Source organism: Lontra canadensis, unplaced genomic scaffold, assembly GCF_010015895.1.
Source record: "Lontra canadensis isolate GAN:19392208 unplaced genomic scaffold, GSC_riverotter_1.0 scaffold82, whole genome shotgun sequence".
NCBI classification, from domain to species: Eukaryota; Metazoa; Chordata; class Mammalia; order Carnivora; family Mustelidae; genus Lontra; species Lontra canadensis.
The window spans coordinates 7,200,042-7,220,017 of record NW_022631076.1 but is presented as its reverse complement, the minus strand read 5'-3'; the positions used below and the strand labels follow the sequence as shown (position 1 = coordinate 7,220,017).

At 41.0% G+C, this 19,976-nt stretch overlaps 1 protein-coding gene across 1 annotated transcript in view; it reads right to left on the bottom strand.

Moving 5' to 3' along the window:
- The window catches only part of MEX3C (mex-3 RNA binding family member C), a 20,964-nt gene extending 1,352 nt beyond the window's left edge, over nucleotides 1-19,612 (bottom strand). Inside the window, exons 1-2 of the mRNA XM_032882478.1 lie at nucleotides 18,798-19,612; nucleotides 1-1,685 (exon numbers count right to left, since the gene is read on the bottom strand). The exon at nucleotides 1-1,685 is cut by the window's left edge and continues 1,352 nt beyond it. Coding sequence (XP_032738369.1) covers nucleotides 460-1,685; nucleotides 18,798-19,545 — 1,974 coding nt within the window. The 5' untranslated portion in view covers nucleotides 19,546-19,612 and the 3' untranslated portion in view covers nucleotides 1-459. The remainder of the gene's footprint in view (nucleotides 1,686-18,797) is intronic.
- Nucleotides 19,613-19,976: the final 364 nt, after the last annotated feature.

The window sequence follows — 19,976 nt, the reverse complement described above, 5'->3', positions numbered from 1 at the left end:
GAACCTGTTTTGTCAAAACTGGCAGTGTAAAGAAGGCAGCACTGGAAGTGTCTGGATCATCTGTAATGCCAAGTACCCTCCATAAACTCTTAATGTGGCTAGGCTTTGGGACCCACTGTTCTGAAATCTAGACGTATAAACTTTGCTCATAGGCTCACGCAACCTATGATTATCTTCACTCAGCCAAGCTGAACTTCAGTTTTAACGATTCTTATACAAGCTATGTCTCTGGGTCTACAGGATAGTATTAATAATTCAAACCAAACTAATAGACAAGAGACCACTTAGGTTTAGTGTTACCATAGCAGCCTTTTATAAGTTTACTAACAACTTTAGCCTAATCCCAATAAAGCCTGATAACAGTCATAAGAATTCATTAGGAAGTTTACTGGGGGTACCATTATACCCATGCCTTTACGAGTCCATATAGAGATATAGTATTTATGTATATATATATAGTTAAGAGTGAATTTGGATTGCCTGAGTAACAGCTGTCTGGCAAACTGGACATGATGGCGTTCTCTTTTCACAGATCTTGTTGGCACATTCCATGCAGAAGAGGTTGTGGCCACATGGAACTAGGGCAGCAATAACTTCATTCTCAAAGCAAATCACACAATCGTGCTTTCGTCTTGATTCTGGAGGTGAGCTAGAGGTGGAACCACCATTGGAAGAGGAGTAACTATTGGTACCATTAGAAAAAGCAGGGATGTATATTGGAAGGCCAACATGGTTGCCTGTACTAGGTGGGTCGCTCCTAACCCTCCGAGCAAGTGGGTGTTCAATGCTCTCAGGAAATGTAGGAGACAGACGAGGAGTAGATGGCTGACTTCCTCTACGCTGAGTCTTCATGTTACCAGAGGGATCACTCCCAAAGCCAGAGAGTGGGTTAACTGGTTCAAACGGAGTCCAGATAGTTTGAGCAGATGTTGGTAAAGAGTCAAAGGCAGGAGAGTCAACTGCAAGATCTTCTGAGCCTACAGATGGTAGTGTATCTCCAAACCAAAAGTTTCCTGTGCTAAATGGGCTTGTTGGACTGAAGTCAGCCAGCCTATTGCTTCCAAAGTAGGAATCTGTGGAACCACTTCCCAGAGAACTGGAACTATCGTTTCGATAATTGGATATCATTCTTGCGCGGCTAGGAGGAACAGGATTGGAGGAGAGCCACGCAGAGCCTAGAGTGCCACCTTCAAAGCTTACATCGGTACCGTTGTAATGGAAATCATTTTCTTCATTGAGTTCAATATAGTTTCCTGTACGCATGGCGATATGCATTTCTATTTCTTCTCGTGCTCGGTCAACATTTTCGGGCATCCCTGTCACTTCGAAGACAGGCTCTTTATCTCTGCTTGGAGTTACTATGTATGTGTGGGTCTGCTGCTGAATTCTCTTAATAGTTGCTCCTTTGGGCCCAACGACCAATCCTACCACACGATAGGGGACCCTCACTTGAACGGTGGTTTGACCTGGCAGATTTGGACTACATGACAACCCTCCCAGGGCAGGGCCATTTTTGTTTCGAGACGCACGGATCATGGAGAAGTGCTCTGCAGCGGAGAGAATTTCTCTTTTGGCCATGGCAACATCTTCTTTCCGTCCAGTGACAACAAAAATGGGCTCTTCACCACGAACAGGTGTCTTGATATATGTGTTTGTCTTGGCTCTCAGTGCTTTAATTTTACAACCTGTTAGAAAGAAAATATTTCATAAGAATCAACATCTATGTCAGTAAAACTGATAAAGACAGATCACAGAAAGCTCCTTTCAAGCTACATGTCTGCTTCTGGGCAGTTTTTTTCTTTATCACAAAAACCTGTCACTAGATCACAAGAACGCTTTCCCAACTCCACAAATGCTCCCCCATCCTCAGGTATACCTGTCTGCTGGCCTTTCACTTGGAGGAGGTGACACCTCTTAAAAGTCATGCCTGTTGTCTCCTTCTTGTTATCAGTCACTGCGAATGATGCACGGAATACTGTGTACAGGCAAGCTGTACCATATGCAGGTCTGACTTTCAGAACAGTAATAAAATAACTCCCTTGCAGGATGTTGGTGGCAAAGAAAAACCACTAGTGCACATGTAAGACACTGAACAGCTACTGTCTCATTCAAGCTATACAATAACCCTAAGAACTAGGTTACTGCACTCCTTTTATTGCTAAGGAAAATGAAGCTTACAAGAACAGTTAAACCTACTCTAACTTCAAAACCTATGGTCTTTCTGTCAGTCTGAGAACCTCAAATTTCGCACAACTCTAAGACAGAAGTTGTTTAACCAACTTCCACCTAGTTGTCGTATTTTAACATCACTCTCCACTCTATAAAACTCATGATGAGCACAATGCTCATGGCTCAAAGGCCATCTCGCATCTGCTCACATCAACTGAATTTGAGGCTAAGCTATCCTCATATCTGGTTATACTAGTCCTACCCACACATTAACTAAATTAACTTTGACATAAATCAGTGAAATATGAATGCATAAAGACACTATGCTTGTATGAAAATGAAGCAGATTATTTTTTGAAAATTTTAATAAAGGGCTGCCTGGGTGGCTCAGTTAAGCATCTGACTTCAGTTCAGGTCATGATTGCAGGGTCCTGGGTGATCAGCCCTGGGTCCGGGCTCCCTGCTTGGCAGGGAGTCTGCTTGTCCCTCTGCCACTCCCCCTGTTAATGCTCTCTGTCTCAAATAAATAAGTAAAATCTTAAAAAAAAGAAACTCTCAGTAAAAGATGTGTACCTTAAAGAAAAAAAAAAGGGTGTTGCTGAATTATGTATGGGTGAGACAACTGTAAAGGCCTGGGGTAAGAAACTAACACAGGATGACTGCATTCACTGTAAAATTCCTGCTAAACTCAAAAGAAACATATTGAAAATTGTATGGAACATGGGCACTGCATGTCATTTTATTAAAAGACTACTCAGATTGGCAGACCCATTTTCAAATAAAAGCCTTTGGCCCAAATCCCAAGTGCATTTAAGTTAAAATAAAATATCTGTAATAACTATCCATAATTCTTTAAACTTTTAGAGTAATCACCTATTACCAGTGCCAACTATGTGAGATTAGAGGGTTTCAAAGTGTAACTTAAAATGTCAAATACACAACTAAGGCATAGGACTCTGGGATTATACTTTTCAAAGATCTTAATGTGAAGCTTGCTAGAACAGATCTGTCCCCATGAATATGTCATATGTTATTCCTAGGTTCCTTAAAATGAAGGTGCTCTTAAAGACATAGGTCACACTTTGGGTGTTCTTTTTCTTAAAATTTTCCTCCCCCCCTTTTTTGCCCCCAATAAACTCACAATGAATAAAAACTAAGTCTTAAAAACAAAACAAAACAAAAAAACTAGGTCTTCATATATATTGTTTCTAACCTGCATAACTGCAACCTTCCCCCAAGTCCCCTTGCTTCCAGGCCCACCTTACTCCCACCCATTCTCTATAGTCATTTAAGTCAAATGGTGGTTTCTAAATAAAACACAGATCACATGATCACTTCTTTGCATAAAGTGCATTAGCGGCTCCCTTTAACCATAAGGATAAAGTCCAAACAATGCGGCACACAAAGCCCCCTTTACCTGGGACTGGGTTACCTCTCTCTAGATACATCTCCTTACTGGTCTCCTTTTCCCCTTCCTCACTTCTTCTTCTTCTTTTTTTAAAGACTCATTTATTTGAGAGAGAGAGAGAGAGAGAGAGAGAGAACTGGCACATGGGGTAAGGGAGGGGCAGAGGACCAAGCACACTCCTTGCTAAGCAGGGAGATCCATGCAGGGCTCCTTCCCAGGACCCTAGGATCATGACCTGAGCCAAAGGCAGACGCTTAAGCCAGTGAGCCACTCAGGTGCTCCTCCCCTTCCTCACTTCTTAAACTCTGCCGTGAGTTTCTACTATATTAAACTTCTATCCATGCTTCCTTGCTTCCATGACTAGAATGCTGCTTTGTCCTTGGCTCTTTACTCCCACTTCTACTTGCTTAATTCCTGCTGGCTATACAGATTTTGGTTTAGATGTCTCATCCTCTGCGAAGGTTCCTATCCCTCAAGACTGCTTTGTGCGCCTTTCCTAAACATTCCCAAACCACTGGGCAGTTGACAGGAAGTACAGGCCTTTGGGGTGCCCATAGGGCATGTGCTGATTTCTGCATAAGAACACTGGGCCTTTCTTATACATACTGCTTTGCAGCTAAGCTTTTTTTGCTGAGCTCTTCAAGACTCTCTTATTCTAGCTCCATGCTGCTAATACAACTTTGTTGAAAGGAGTTGATTATGCTAACTTCAATTATAACACATTCAACACAACTTTATTCAACCTACCACTAGACTTATGTATCTTAACCTAGACCTATTTCACCTTCCAACAAAATGTAAAACTTACAAAGAAATAAATGGCTTTTTTCCTCACTGCTGGATCCTAGGTACCTATCATGAAAACACTTTTAGCGTTAGGTTCACTTGAATGTGAAGTTATATTCATCTGAGAAGACTTGGTGCAAAACTGCAAGGAAAGCACTTAGTACATAACTGGATGAGGTAAGAAGGGCCAAGGGGAGAAGGGTGGCTTTTGGGCTATCAGGAAATTATTACAAGGAGTTGAATTTATGCTGCTATAAAACTCAGAAGTTTTAACTACTAAGAGCACTGCTGTTAAGTTTACATCTATAATGAACTATAAGATTAGGTTGATGGTGTAACTTTTAACTATACGACAGTTGTTATTGCTTTTGCTCCAAAACAGGAAGTGTGTTAGAAGATGAGAGCAATAAAACTTTTATATCTTTTTTTTTTAAAAGATTTTATTTATTTATTTGACAGACAGAGATCACAAGTAGGCAGAGAGGCAGGCAGAGAGAGAGGAGGAAGCAGGCTCCCTGTGGAGCAGAGAGCCCAACACGGGGCTCGATGCCAGGACCCTGAGATCATGACCTGAGCTGAAGGCAGAGGCTTAACCCACTGAGCCACCCAGGCGCCCCAAAACTTTTATATCTCCTTATTGATACAGAATCTGAATCTTCAGGAGACTCTCAATTCAACACGGAAGGTGTCGCTTGGGGCTGTGAACGGAGGGTACTTCCTAAGGCCAATCAACACGTGACTGACAGAGAGCTGCCGAAGAGATTCTGAAAGACTAACGTCAACCAATAACTAACTGTTCACCCTATACATCCAGGGCAGTTATTGTTATTATTCAGATACTCTGGGCTACAACTTAACAAGAAGGCAGTCTGCTAGCATCACATTTCTAACGAAGAAGGTCCTGTTCATCCTGCAGAAAAGCACTGGGCAATTTCTATTAAGCACAAAGGGAGAAATAACAAAAGGGTCTGGGGTTAGCTCCTCTCAACCCATACGAATACTGACCACTAGAAAGCTGAACCGAGTAAAGTTCTCCAAATAAATACCTGTGACTATAAGCAACTGTCAGCTGACCTTAGTAGAATACTTTTTGTTTAATACCTAATAGGTGTATTATTAACTAAGAAAATATGCCTAAAGGTACACAAAACACTCTCTGGCCTATGGCTGGTACTAACAAAGAGGTGTTTAATAATTGGCTCAATAGGAAGAACAGAAGACAGACATTCTGAGCAGAAACCCCTTCTGAGATAGGAGAGGAAGAGGCCAATTCTGCCACAAAGACAGTGTCTATGGGTTTTGCAGATAAGGGTAAAGGTCATTGGGAAGATGGCTAAACCAACCCCTTTAAGCCACTAACAACAAAAACAGAAGAATATATCTGTTCTCTCTCCTAAATTTTCTAAGAAAGTTCTTTTCCATTTTATTTTATTTTATTTCTTTTCAGTGTTCCAGCATTCATTGTTTATGCACCACACCAGTGCTCCATGCAACACGTGCCCTCCGTAATACCGACCACACACTAGCCTCAACTCAGATTAGGACTATAGGAAGCCTCATCAATCATAATACTGTTTCTACAGGAACATACATATTATGAATTTCAAACAACTAACACATGATTTCTAGAATATATATACTCTAAAGTTGGGAAAACTTGAATAGGGAGAGTTCTAAATAGGCAACACAAACTAAAGAGAAAACAAACTTGTTTTATTATTTTAAAGGTGAAGAAGGTTAAAAAGCTTTTTGGAGTATTTTAGATTGACTTTCAATCTGAAAAGTCTTAAGATATTTAAAAAAAATCATGGAAGAATTTATAATCTCAGAGGGGCAAAAAACTCATAAGCCTTAAGAGTATAGATAAATCAGACTGCACATTAAAAGAAACAGCTCAGGGCATAGAGGTGGCTCAGCGGGTTAAGGCTCTGCCTTCAGCTCAGGTCATGATCCCAGAGTCCTGGGATCGAGCCCTACTTCGGGCTCTCTGCTCAGCAGACAGCCTGCTTCCCCCTCTCCCTCTGCCTGCCTCTTTCCCTACTTGTGATCTCTCTCTGTCAAATAAATAAAATCTTAAAAGAAAAGAAAAGAAACAGACAGCTCATAGAAAAGGAAATAAATAAATGGCTATGGACCATGAAATTCCCATTTTCACATGAACTGAGGTATCTTTTTCCACCTCTAAGAATATCCAGTATCAAAGCTAGTAAGAACAGGGAAAAGGACCTTCATATTTAGCTGCTGAGAGTATGAATGGCCTGACGGCACTTTGCATTATTTATCAAAATTACAACTGCATGGATCCTTCTGCCTCTACAATCCCACTCATAGAATTGATTCTGTAGAAATACTTGCACAGGTGCAAAATGACCTCTGTATTATATTACTTAATTGTTTGTATTAGCATGTGGTCAGTATAGCCATATAATGGAATACAATGCAGTCATAAAACTGGTTGATTTAGGGGGACAGGGTAGGAGAGAGACTTAATTTCCCTTTACACTCTAATTTTTTATAATTATGAACCATACAAATGCATTAGCTTTTTCCAAGAAAAATAATTAAATCAGAAAAAATTTTAAAAATACAAAGAAATGACCCATTTTACTAGACTTAGAATATTAATCAATCTTTGGCTAGAACTGACTGATATTATTTTAGACTGTATGAACAGCAGGGCAAATGATATCATAACTTCAAATGTGAACAAGGCTTTTTAATTCTAAGAGGTAAGGACTAGCAATTTTTTTTTTTTTAAAGATTTTACTTATTTGACAGAGATAGAGAGCACCAGGTACAAGCAGGAGAACGGCAGGCAGAGGGAGAAGCAGACTCCCAGCTGAGCATGTAGCCTGACTAAGAACTGATCCCAGGCCCTGGGATCACAACCTGAGCAGAAAGCAGAGGTTCAAATGACTGAGCCATCCAGATGCCCTAATAACGGTTTTCTTATAGCTATTGACCAAAACCAACCTATGGCAAGCTGTATACCAGAATATGCAGAGGTTAAGAACTAGGATAGCACCAACTTTAATAGTTATAATTTTATTTGGATTTGGAAGTAAATTACCCAAATAAAAAAGTCTCCGACTTAGAGACTTTGGTATAAGAACCCATTTCCTCTTTCTATATCACTGAGACTAGAGCTGTGTTTGCCTTAAAACCCTTTAGCTGCAGCCAGAATTATGGTCCCTGCACTCCCTGGTACGGCAAAGGTCCCATCTTGCTTTTTCAGGGTAAAGAGAACCTCTCCCACCAAACATGTCAGTGATTAAGAGGGAGAGATCCCCTGCTCGGAGAGGAGTTAAAAGAAAAGAACTGAAATGATGGGATCGTCAGTGTTTCTCAGGCCATGGTTTACTATATTAATTTAGTAGGTTGCAATCAACATTTAAAAAGGGGGGAAAAAACAACCCAACAACGCAAAGCTCAACGTGTTCCAAACAGGTGTACACAGAGCTGCAATGCCAAGTGTTCTTTTGCGGAGGATGGGGCGGTGGTATCACGGAACAGGTTAAAAGTAGTAGTCAGTAGCTCCAAATGTTATGGGAAGTGTTGCTGATTTTTTAAAAAGATTTTATTTATTTATTTGACAGAGAGTACAAGTAGGCAGAGCCGCAGGCAGAGGGAGAGGGAGAAGCACACTCCCCACTGAGCAGGGAGCCTGATGCGGGGCTTGATCCCAGGACTCTGGGATCATGACCCGAGCCGAAGGCAGCCACTTAACCGACTGAGCCACCCAGGCACCCCAGTGTTGCTGATTTTTGACAGAGTATTTTGTTTTCCAGAAATTCATTGTATTTTCCAGTCACTCCATAAATTACATGCATCTTACATATAAGGTGACTGGAAGAAGTTAAAACCCTTACAAACACCAGACTGTCTTATGTGTTTATTTTAACTTTGGGTCATCCTTGGCATATAACTTTCTTCAAAAATTTCCCCCAATTGTTTTGTTTTGAGGAAAAAGGATCCTACTAGGGTATCAGTGTATGTACACACAATATACACACTTTCTTTAAATAAGGAGGGGGGAGGGAAAACTCCCTGAGTAGCTCTTTATCTTTGAGAAAATTAGAACTCCCTGGCTTGACATTAAAATCTTCCCCTCACCAACTCTCTCCCATCAAGCAGCCAGAACCTACCTTTTCTTAATCTTTATTATCTCCTAAACATGTCTTGTTCCTCTTCTATCTCTACTCAGATATTTCCCTAAATAACATGGAAAACTTCCTCCTGGTACTTCCCCTCCAAACCTTATAGCTTTGAGTAACAAACATGGCCATTTAGAAGATGAGGCTATGTGAAGGGCTCTATGAACTCAGTAATAGTACAACGGTACTGGTTCTTATTATTATGGCTACGGCATATGAATCTTCCAAGGCAAGCAAGGAAACAATGTAGGAAGCAGAAAACTGATTGTAGGCCTTGGTTCTAATCTATCACCAATTACTCCTGGTTTCAATGCTAGGTCATTCAACCTCTAGGTCCCTTCCAATGCGTAAATTTTTTGACCAAGTCCCCCTTCTCCTAGGAAATACTGTCACTGCTTCTCTTTTGGTCGTAAAAGCACTTGGGACAATCAGATACTCTGTTATTTCTCTCTCTCTCTCACACACACACACACACACACACACACACCTATTCTTCCTCTCCTCAAGGAAAGGTAGGTTGAGTAATGGTTGGGAACATTAGACTTTGGATCATTATTAACCTGCTTTGTGAACTTTAGCAGGTCACTAAACCTTTATCTCTTCTTCATGGGTGAGACTGATTAAAGATATTTCTTTCACTTGGTTTTCGCGAGGATTAAATGAAATCATGTATTAAAAATGCTTATTATTATGCCCATTATTCAAGTAGGTATTTCAGCAAAGGGTACTCTTTCAGACTACCCCATCACCCCCAAAACACTGCTTCAATTATTTCCTGAGTAAAATGATCTAATACCCTTAGCTTTGAAATAATAAAAATTTGGGGCACCTGGGTGGCTCAGTGGGTTAAAGCCTCTGCCTTCGGCTCAGGTCATGATCCCAGGGTCCTGGGATTGAGCCCCACATAGGGCTCTCTGCTCAGCAGGGAACCTGCTTCCCTTCCTCTCTCTCTGCCTGCCTCTGCCTACTTAAATAAAATCTTAAAAAAAAAAAAAAAAGAAATAATAAAAATCTGTAGCACCCTTTCCAGTTTTCCAAACTCTTCTAGATATATTCTCATTTAATCATCATAACAGTGATTTAAGCAGGGTAGGAAAGACTTTAACTGAATTGCTCAAGATCTCCCAGCTGGAAAGCCAGATCTCAAACCCATATTGTCTTAATAACCACAATCTCCTCTTACTACTCCATACAATTTTTCTCTAAAAGCACTAGAGAAACACATTATTTCATGTTCCATGATATATTAGAACGAGGGTGGTCCTTCTCCTCATGAGCTAGCCTAGACACACCATTCAAAAGCTCCTTTAATTTTACAGGAACTCAATTTCAGTAATATATCTTCAAAGACTGATGAATATCAGCTAAATCCCAGTAACAGTGTTTCTTATGTACACAAACTTAACTCAAAATTTAAATAAACTGTTTAGATTAGCAATGTAAACTATCCCTAAATGCACAATATACAAGTAATAGCTTTCCTTTCTAAGGTTCAAGTGTCCTTGTAGCTCTTCTAGTCAAAATCCTCTGAAATTATTTGTGAAGAATACAGTCTCATTGTAAATATCACTGACATAACTTCAAATAGCTTCATTTATAGGATTTTAGTTCTGTTGTTATCAGTATTCATATTGACATCTAATGCCTTAAGTCAAGTACATGTCTACTGCCCTTAAACAAAGTTGATCTCAGGTTGACTGGCTCCTTACATAAATGGTTGGGGACTAAGGTAAGAGAAGAAAATCCCAATTTCTGTAATATGGAAACTAAAACAGTAGTAGTACAATGGCAAATCTAATCCGATAATCCAGTTCAATAAAATAAGCAGCAAGTATTTACTTTGCTTCAGGTACTTTAACTGACACCAAGGATGCAAAGATGACTAAAATTCAGTGCTTGCCCTCACTGACTTGTATCAGCTCCAAGCGCCAGAAGGATTTGATGTCTACACACGTTCCTGTACAGATATCAATCTCTTATTTTCTTTTCTTATATTGGTGGTGGTGTTCAAACCTTCTATATCCTTACTGAGCCTTTGTCAGCTTGCTCTACCACTTAATGAGATATGAGTGTTAAAGTCTTTAATTCTATTAGCTCGAGGCCCTGGGTATGTTACTTATATCCCCATAGATCTGTTTACTTATGTGTGCGGTGGAACGGAGAATGGATCAGATGAGATAAACTGTCTCACACGCTTGAAGGTTTACCATTAAAAAAAACAAACAAACCAATTTTCTATAGGAAGCTGAAAACACTTAAGGAATTTACCTCCTAAAGATAAAACTTGTATTTAGATTATACAAAACTTGGAGGAGATATGTTTAAGTCAACCTAAATGGGAATTTGAAATCTGGTGTAATTTTGCATGATATTAGGGATTCTTTTTGGACAAAAATCAGAATGTAAGCGCTCTAAGAAATAATCTAGCTCAATCTCATTTTATACACAAGGAAAACTGAAGCCCAGAATTATAAACCGATGACCCCTAAATACACCATTCTCTCAACCCGCCTCAGTTTCTACTTGATTCTTAAACTAAATTTAAAATGCCCCCTCTGTTTTCACTTAGAAAAGAGGACTGAAATAGTTAATAATTAAAAAAAGGGCTCACATTTGGCCTTTCTCTAAAGCTAGAAGAGGGTGTAAATTAGAGATGAATGGTCAAATAAGTTTCCTAATTGAGGATTTTAAAATTAGGTTTATCCCTTCTGGAGGATGTTAATAGAAACCTTAGAATTACTTCTGTTTGGGTACCATATAATAGAATCAGATTCATTTGTAAACTTTAAAAAATACACTGTGCATCATTTAGTTATTGCTATACCCTGGGAAAACAAAATAATGTGATAATTTTTATTTTTAACTAGCATTTTCTCAGAGTACAAACCTTGCAGTAAAAAAAAAAAAGGTATAAACTTTATCCTACTCCATATATAGTTTATTATCTCTACACTTGCAATTATGCCATGTGTCTGTACTAATGACATCTTCTCAAACTTGATCCCCACAACAAATGGGGTGTAGGAAGGGCCCAGGAAGAACAAGTTGATGGAACAGGGTTTTTCCACAATAGAGACTCTGCAAGGTTAACTGATTTGTCCAAGGTCACAGGCAACAAATGGTGAAACCAAGTCTCTAACAAGTTTTCTAACTCCAGGCTCCAATGTCCTTTCCTACAGTATACTAAAATGATACTGATGGAAAGGTAGAAGTCAAAGGGAAGAATGGTACAGAAGAAGGAACAGTAATAAAAAGGTCAGCCTAAAATGCAAATCTTTTACAACAGTAACCCTTTTGGGAAATTTTTTAGCTGTTTGGAACTATTCCCTCCCCACTCTCTTCCAACCATGTTAAAAAGACCAACTACTTCATGCTAATTTTCAACTACACCTATAATTTTCACTGAAGAACTGTCTTTACCATTTTAAGTCCTAGTCTTATTATTCCATGATACAACTTTAACTGTAGTCAAATCAGGCTTCCCTGCATACACTGAATTGCAGTTTTTGCTTACTGGACAAAGGAAACAAACCATGCCCACATGAATTGTTCTTAAATCCCAAACAGTGGCATCAAAGAGGTTCTAAATGTTATGCAGTGCAACTTAAAATTTTCAGAATCAGTCATGGAATAAAGATTCGATCTCATCCAATAGACTTAGGCTTTGCATACATTCAATTTAGTATATAGTTGGGCTTAGCAACACTAATACTGGAAATTTATTTTAAAAGTTTAAGTATCAGATTTAATCTTTACAAATGTCCATATGATACCCCTGTATGGTGGCATGGGGAAAAAAATTAAAGTAAAGCCACAAATTATGGTATATAAGCCATCTGGGAGGCATTAAGATGCAGTTTAATAATAATAAAAAAACCCATCACTTTAGAATCCACCTGAAGATCAGTTGGGTTTCAAAATAAATTTTCCATAATTTATTTGGAGTTTTCTAAAGGAGTTTTTAAACTGAAATTACACTTTTCTCTTTTTTTCAATTGGGAATTCAACTTTAAATTACAAATTCTACATAGCATAAATAAAATTAAAAATTCTGTAATAATTCTTTTGATCATAAAATAATACTGTGGTAGTCAACATGGCCATTCACTAATATTCTAGCTCTCTTCTGTGGGCACATGGTTGTAATGGACTTTCTCACCTACTTGAAGGTAGGTGTGGTCAGATGACTTGCTCTAATTAATGAAATATGAGCAGATGTAATTACTACTTCCGGGTTTAACATTTAAAGACTAGCGTGTCCTGGGGCTCCTGGGTGGCTCAGTGGGTTAAGCCTCTGCCTTTGGCTCAGGTCATGATCTCGGGGTCCTGGGATCAAGCCCTGCATTGGGCTCTCTATTCAGCGGGGAGCTGCTTCCCCCTTCTCTCTGTCTGCCTCTCTGTCTACTTGTGATCTGTCAAATAAATAAATAAAATCTTAAAAAAAAAAAAAAAAAGACCAGTATGTCTTACTCCACTGTCTCTTATCCTGCAGGCACATGGGAAGACCAGTGAACACTTGAGATGGTGGCCGCTGTGTTAGCCTAAGTTCCTGAATGACTGAAATAAGCAGCACCCCTGCGAATAATAAACCTTTATTGTTTTAATATTGAGATCCTGGGCTTTGTTATCACAACATAATTTAAACCCATCTGCACAGAAATGCCATGTAGCCAACAGACATTCAGATACCAGTTGGGTCTAGTTCTTTTGCATTAGAAGAATATAATGTGTGAAACTGCTAAAGCCAAGAAAGTACATGAAAGAGTGGTTCAACTTAGTTTCAGATTTAACTTAACAAAAATATGTACTTATCACTTAAAGTTTCATGTGTTTCAATTTATTTGTATATCAGTGTCCAGAGGTATTACAGATAAGATTACATCCGTCTGAGGAGGTATCTAAAGCCTAGGGAGTTTAAGTGACTTTTCCAAGATCACAAAGTGAATTACTGGTAGAGTAATCAAATTTAGGAATTTTAATTTCTGACTGCTGATTCTTTCCAATATACCACAGTTGAGCAGACACTGTTCAGGGAATCTGGGGTAGTTTTTATATTAAACATGCATTCTGAAACATTTTTGTATTCAGTTTAAGGCAAAAGTATTAAATCCTTCAATATGTACAAATATTAAACTCATTCAAAATCAAATCGACAAATTAAGCACTATCTTTAAAAAAAATTTTTTTTAAAGATTTTATTTGTTTGACACAGAGAGATCACAAGTAGGCAGAATGCAGGGGTAGCGAGAGGGGTAAGCAGGCTTTAAGCACTATCTTATAACTAAATGCTACCTCTTCCCTTGAAAACTTAAGATGTAAGAAGAGCTACCCAAAATTTCAACCCATAAAATTTGTTGAAAAATTTCTAAAGAGAAATCTCTAACATAGTAACACTTTCCAAATACTTTACACCCTGGATCATTTTTAGATTGTTGGTAACCAGGGGGTAGAAAATACACCCTTATGTTACTACTTTATTTTCCATTTCCTCCTAGTGTATCAAAATAGGTCATTAGCTGAATAAGGCAGGAAGAACAGGCAGTAGATTCCCCACCCATTTGCAAAACAATATCATTGAACCTTTCCCAATGGTCCTAGAGCTAATACAACTGTTACCAACTAAATTTAAATTTTAAAGCCTAGAACTTACAATATCTGCTTTTTAAAGCTACCATGTATATAACACAAATTCACTTTCTGAACTATAAATGACAGACTTTTTAGTTAGGCATAGGAGAATGAGAATATTAGGATGATAACTGTGCTTTCTGGGTAGCAGAGATAGCAATTTTATTAAGTAAATTAATTTGGATAGTTAAGATACTAAGTTATCCAAACTAGAAATAGAGTATCCCAAAGTTCATGATTAGGGCAGAAATTAACCCAAATATCATTAACCTTCCTGAGCAGGATGCTTGAATACAGAAGCAGCAACTTAAATCTTTGATGTTAAACTGGTCTAAATATAAGTTCCAGTTTTTGAAGAGGGTATCTTTCAGCCATCCAGTTTCTACATCTGTAAAATGGGGATCATGGCCTAGCAGGACTGTAGTACCTGGCAAAGAGAAGGTCAACAATCCCTCCTTCTCCATAAAAAAAAAAAAAAAAGACATTGTATTTTAGCAATGTAGAATGTTCTGAAACATTCTGTCCTCATGAAATGTGTTTCTTCTTGAATAGGGAATTTATGTATGGCAAGACCCAAGTTTCTCTTTTTCTGTCAGACAGACATACACAAATAAGCATACAACTTATTTTAGTTGTGTTAAAACCTGAAGAGTGGTTCTACCCCAATGAAACGGGAAAAATGTCACAAGGATGCATTTATGACAACTTGAAACACTGTAACATCTTCATTATTCAAAAAGTGACCATGTACAAAACCACTGGGAATCAGTGGAGACAGAGTAGCTCAATATAAATTTAAAAACAATTTCCAAAGGGGTCTAGCTCAGCCACAGCCAAAGTAAGGTACAAGAAACTCAACTGGAGTGCAGGAAAATAAAAATTAGAACTCCAATTTCCATTTTTACCCCATTCTTTAAATTCTTTACATGTTTTATAGTACATATGTATCATTCATACATTAATATTCAGACATTGGGAGTACAAGCTTAATTTGTTTGACAAGGTGTACAATAAAAAAAAAAAAAAAAAAGCTGAAGATGACTTTTCCAGACTAGAGACTAGAAAACACACATATAAAGTCACTAACGAAAATAGCTGAGGACCCACATTAAGTTTAAACAGTAACATAAAACCCTGAGGTACAAGTTTGTAAAACAACTGACTTTATGACATTTAATATTTCCTTATAATGTAGTTAAGAATGGGTATAGAGTTTTTTTAGTCCAATTGGGTATCAACGACTGTACAAATTAGAACCAAATCCACTGCCTTAAACCTCTAGTTAACCACTGTGAACGTGTCCTGCAGGTAGTACATTTAACATAAGTTAAGTCTATTGTCAGGTTCACCCTCAATGTCCATATTCTAAAACATCTATGATTATACAAAAAGCCTCTCCTAGTTCCTAGCTTTATTTTACAGTATGGTTGTTTTCAATATGAGATGCAACGCTTAAAAGAAGGGGCCAATTTAACATTTGCAAATGACCATATGCTACTGGGGAGTACATATATGAGGTCAACACTGCCAACTTTCATCACTATCAAAAGCAGCAGTTTGTTTGTTTGTTTTCTTTGAAAGATACTGGAACCCAGAGGCCATTTACATGAGTTCTAGTCTATATGACTCAGAATTCCATTTGTCCTACCCTTTGCTTCAGAGCTGAAGTCAGAAATGTCTCCATCTGTGTCATAATTATTTCCAAAACCAATTAAGAGATGGCAAACAGAAAATTATGATTTCAGGTAATGAATAAAATGGCAAGAACAGTTAATTCTTTAGAATGAAAATTTAGTTCATCCAAAGCAAACAAGTAAATTAAGTGATTTGCCCTCTTTATTCACTTAGAGAAAAGACAAATTATCACACTTTTAAAGTGCAGGGGTGCCTGGGTGGCTCACTCAGTGGGTTAAGTGTCTGACTCAGGTCTTGGCTCAGGTGACAGTCTTTCAGTCACAGGATCCAGCCCCGCACTGGGCTCCATTCTCAGTGTGGAGTCTCCATCAGATTCTTCCTCCCTCTCCTTCTGCCCCTCCCCACTCATGTGCTCCTTCTCTCTCAAATAAATAAACAAAATCTTTAAAAACAAAAATATGCAAACATTATAAGGTGCCTTGTCCTCCATGAGTGGGAAAACACTTCACATGTTTTATTACGGTGGAGGGGTGGAGGTAGCAAAGGGGTCAATGATCCACTAGAGGCAGGAAAAGGGGGTAAGACTTTAGGCTCTTAAGAGAATATAGAGGATGATGACATACTTGTAACAGTACTGTTAACTCTGGGAACTATAAAGTGTAAGAGGAATAGTCAGCAATTTGTCTCCATGTCCTAAGACATAAATAGAACCACATTTCCTTATTAACCAATAAACACAGCCCAATAAGCACAGAAAAACCAAAGACTTTATCTCATTTGCTATTAAATAAATTATAAAATGTTAAATTATTTTAATAGATGGTACAAAATAAAAGCTGGGAATGAATTCAGTTTACTTTTAAATAATGGATTTGTATAAAGACAACATTTTGTGCAATTAGGGACCATTTTTTGGTGTTTTAAAGGGTACAATACAGATAAAGACAAAAGTTTGTATCATTTGTATTAAACTAAATATACAAAAGATTTCATTATCTTGTCCCTCAAACTGGCAAGTAAATGTTCTTTTCTCACCGTCAACTGGCACCATAAGCACACTGAAGCAACTTGTGCTGAGGAAGCGCCATCCTAGTACAGCATTAAGGGTTTTTCATACTCTGGCCAGAAGGCACACCTTCCCAGCCCCTTTTTAACCACACACACCCCTTTTAAGACCCCAAGTATCCAAAAAAAAAAAAAATAAAATAAAATAAATAAATAAAATAAAAATAAAAAAATAAAAAATCACAACTTTTTAATTATACCCAGATTATTATCCCTCCACACTTTTCCTCACATTGTTCTTCAGTCATTCATCTCTATTTGCTGAAGTCCTACCCATTCTCCAAGTCCCTCCGGGGTTGATGTTCTCACATGTATGACTGTTTGTCACACACTGTGGAGAGTGCCATTAACTACACATTCATTTAGTACCATTCCACAGTTGATTAGACAGTTTTTTAAGAGCAGCAAGTTTGTCTGGATCAATCTCACATTTCCAACTGCCATAAACTCAACACCTGGCAAAACAGAAACTTGAAACACAGTAATTCCTTGATGTTCTTAACTGAATGGCCAACTTATTCTGGACTTTTCAACTGAGATATTACAATTTTATGCTATGTAAGGTGAAACAGTGCTCTCCTGGATTAGTATCCGTAAGTATTGCAAAACTCCCCTCTCAAAACCCACCCAAATAAAGCAAACAAAAAACAAGGCGTCTGAATCTTATGAACTAACTATAGCCATAAACTCTCAATTGAATGGTACCAGCTTTGAACTGTGCCTTTAAAGTACCAGTCATCAGGCAGTCTGAATAAGCTATCTCCTTTACCCAGATTTCAGACGGGTTTTTCTTATTAAAATCTGAGAGGTAAGAAATGAGCCAACTCTGATATTTGAAACCACCATTTCCACAGACCTCTTATTTATGTGTACTTTAGACCACTTGGGAAAGATGAGATCATTTAAGCAGCAGCGCCATTATTTCTCTTTATTTGACCCCAACAATGCTCTCAACCTAACAGTAGAGAGAAAAGCATCAACCGGGCTAAGCTACATTGTAACAAGGCGGCTGGGGGTAATATTTACTCCCTTAGTACAGGAGAAAAAGCTATGCTAAAGTGCAGAGGACCTTCCCTAAAAATGTCGGATACTGAGGTACTCTGGGCATCCCCTTCCCCCACCTTCACAAATCTACTCCTGGAATCTGAGACATAGGTCCTTTGTCTGAACAATGTGGGAGGAGTCTGTCTGCAGTGCTGGTGTGCTGGCAAGTGAAGAGAATTTACTGAAAACTGTATACACGCATAAAGTTCCTTAACTCAATTACCTTACTGTCCATTTTTTCTTCATCGTGTACAATGCAAGTGTTCTAAAAGATAACCAATGTGCCTTTCCCAGGGTTCAAATGTATCAAAAGAGAATACAAAAAAATCAGAATTAGGCTGCTCTTCAAAAGCTAAGTTTCTGAATAGCGGAGGGGTAAAGGGGGGTGATGGTTTTACCCACCACTTGAACATTCCCTTCCCTCTCGAACGAGCTCTTTATACAAAGCCTCCATTTCTGTCAATTTCTTCACCCAAACGAGGGCTGTAAGATAAAGCTGAGTGCTTTTTATAAGACAGTCGGATGCGCAAACTTGCAATCTCTCAGCTTTCCGTGCACAACACCGAATCCACCGAATCCCGACCTTTTACCACCTCACTGAGGTTTTTGGTGCCACGCCAGCCTACTGTTCCACGAATACAGCCCGAGTAAAGTGAACACCACCGGATTGGGTGGCTCCAGAAACTTAACACCTTCTACCACGCAAAAACCAGCGGGATAGCGTGGTTTTTCGCAAGGTGACCCATCTTCTCATCTCATTTACCACGGTTCCTCGCAGACCCCTTCGCGATGGACTTGGGGGACTCGCCGGGTTCAGTGTTGCTGCCCGGAGCTCTTTTCTTTCGTCTCCCCACCCACGCCCGGGGGGCCAAGCCCAGGGGGACTCCCCTCCTCCCTGCCGCACTCACCCTGGCGACCGACAATCTCGGCGACATGCTCGGAGCTGGGCACCGGGACGCACTCAGTGGTGTTGACGCTCTTCCTCCGGAGCAGGGCCGCCTGCTCCCCGTTTAGGGCGGCCGCCGCCGCCGCCCCGCAGCCGCCGGGGCCGTAGGCGTGGGACAGCATCGCCGCCATCATGCCCTGGGCATCGTCCCCTCCGTAGAGCACCCCCGCCGCCGCGGCCGCCGCGGCCGCCTCCCGGGCATCGAAGCTGGCGGCGGGCAGCAGCACCGACCCCAGGGACCCGCCCGGGATCGGTTGGGTCTGGGAGGCGGCGGCCGCGGGCGGCGACAGCAGCAGCAGCGACGGTCGGTCCTCCTCCTCTGCCTCCTCCAGCTCCTCCTCCTCCAGCAGGTCTCCGTCCAGCTCCGCTTCCTCCCCCTCCTCCTCCTCCTCGTCCTCCTCCAGCTCCAGCTCGGGCGCCTCCGGGGGCCCGGGCCGGCCGGGCGGAGCCCGCTCCTCCGGAGACAGCCCCGCCGCCCGCCGGGCCTGGCCTTGCGCCGCCGCCGCCGCGGCCCGAAGCGCCGGGGTACCGGGCTCCGCCGGGCTGGGGTCGTCGAGGCCTAGCGCGGCCAGGCGCTCCCTCAGCAGGAGCCCGTCCCCCTCCAGCTCCGGGCCGCCCGCGGGCGGCGGCAGCGGCGGCGGTGGAGGCGGCTGCGGCAGGGGGGCCGGGGCCGCCGCCAGGGCCAGGGCCGCGGAGCTGCCGCTCGGCATCGCGGCGGCGTGCTGTCAATGGCGGCGGCGGCGGCGGCGGCCGGGTCAGGCGCGGCGGGCGGCGAGCCCCATGGCGGACAGGGCTCGGGCCCTGCTCAGCGCGCAAACACCTTTCCTCTGGGGAGGCGGCGGGGCTGGCGACCCAGGCGGAGGAGCGCCAGGGCCGCCCGGAGACTGGAGAGGGCGGGGTGGAGGGGCAGAGGAAGGAGGCAGAGGTAGGTAACTAGGTGGGTGGGTGGGGACGGCAGCGGGGCGGGCTGCAGGAGGTGGCAGCGGCTCCCCTCTCAGGGTTTCTTTTGTTTCATGGCCTTAACCAGCCCCCGGCGCGCGCGGCGGCGGCGACGCCCCACGCCGCGCTCCGAATGAAGCCGGCGAGCTCTGATTGGCTGCTTTTAATCTCTGGGAGCCCGCCCTCTCCTCCCCGCAGCCTT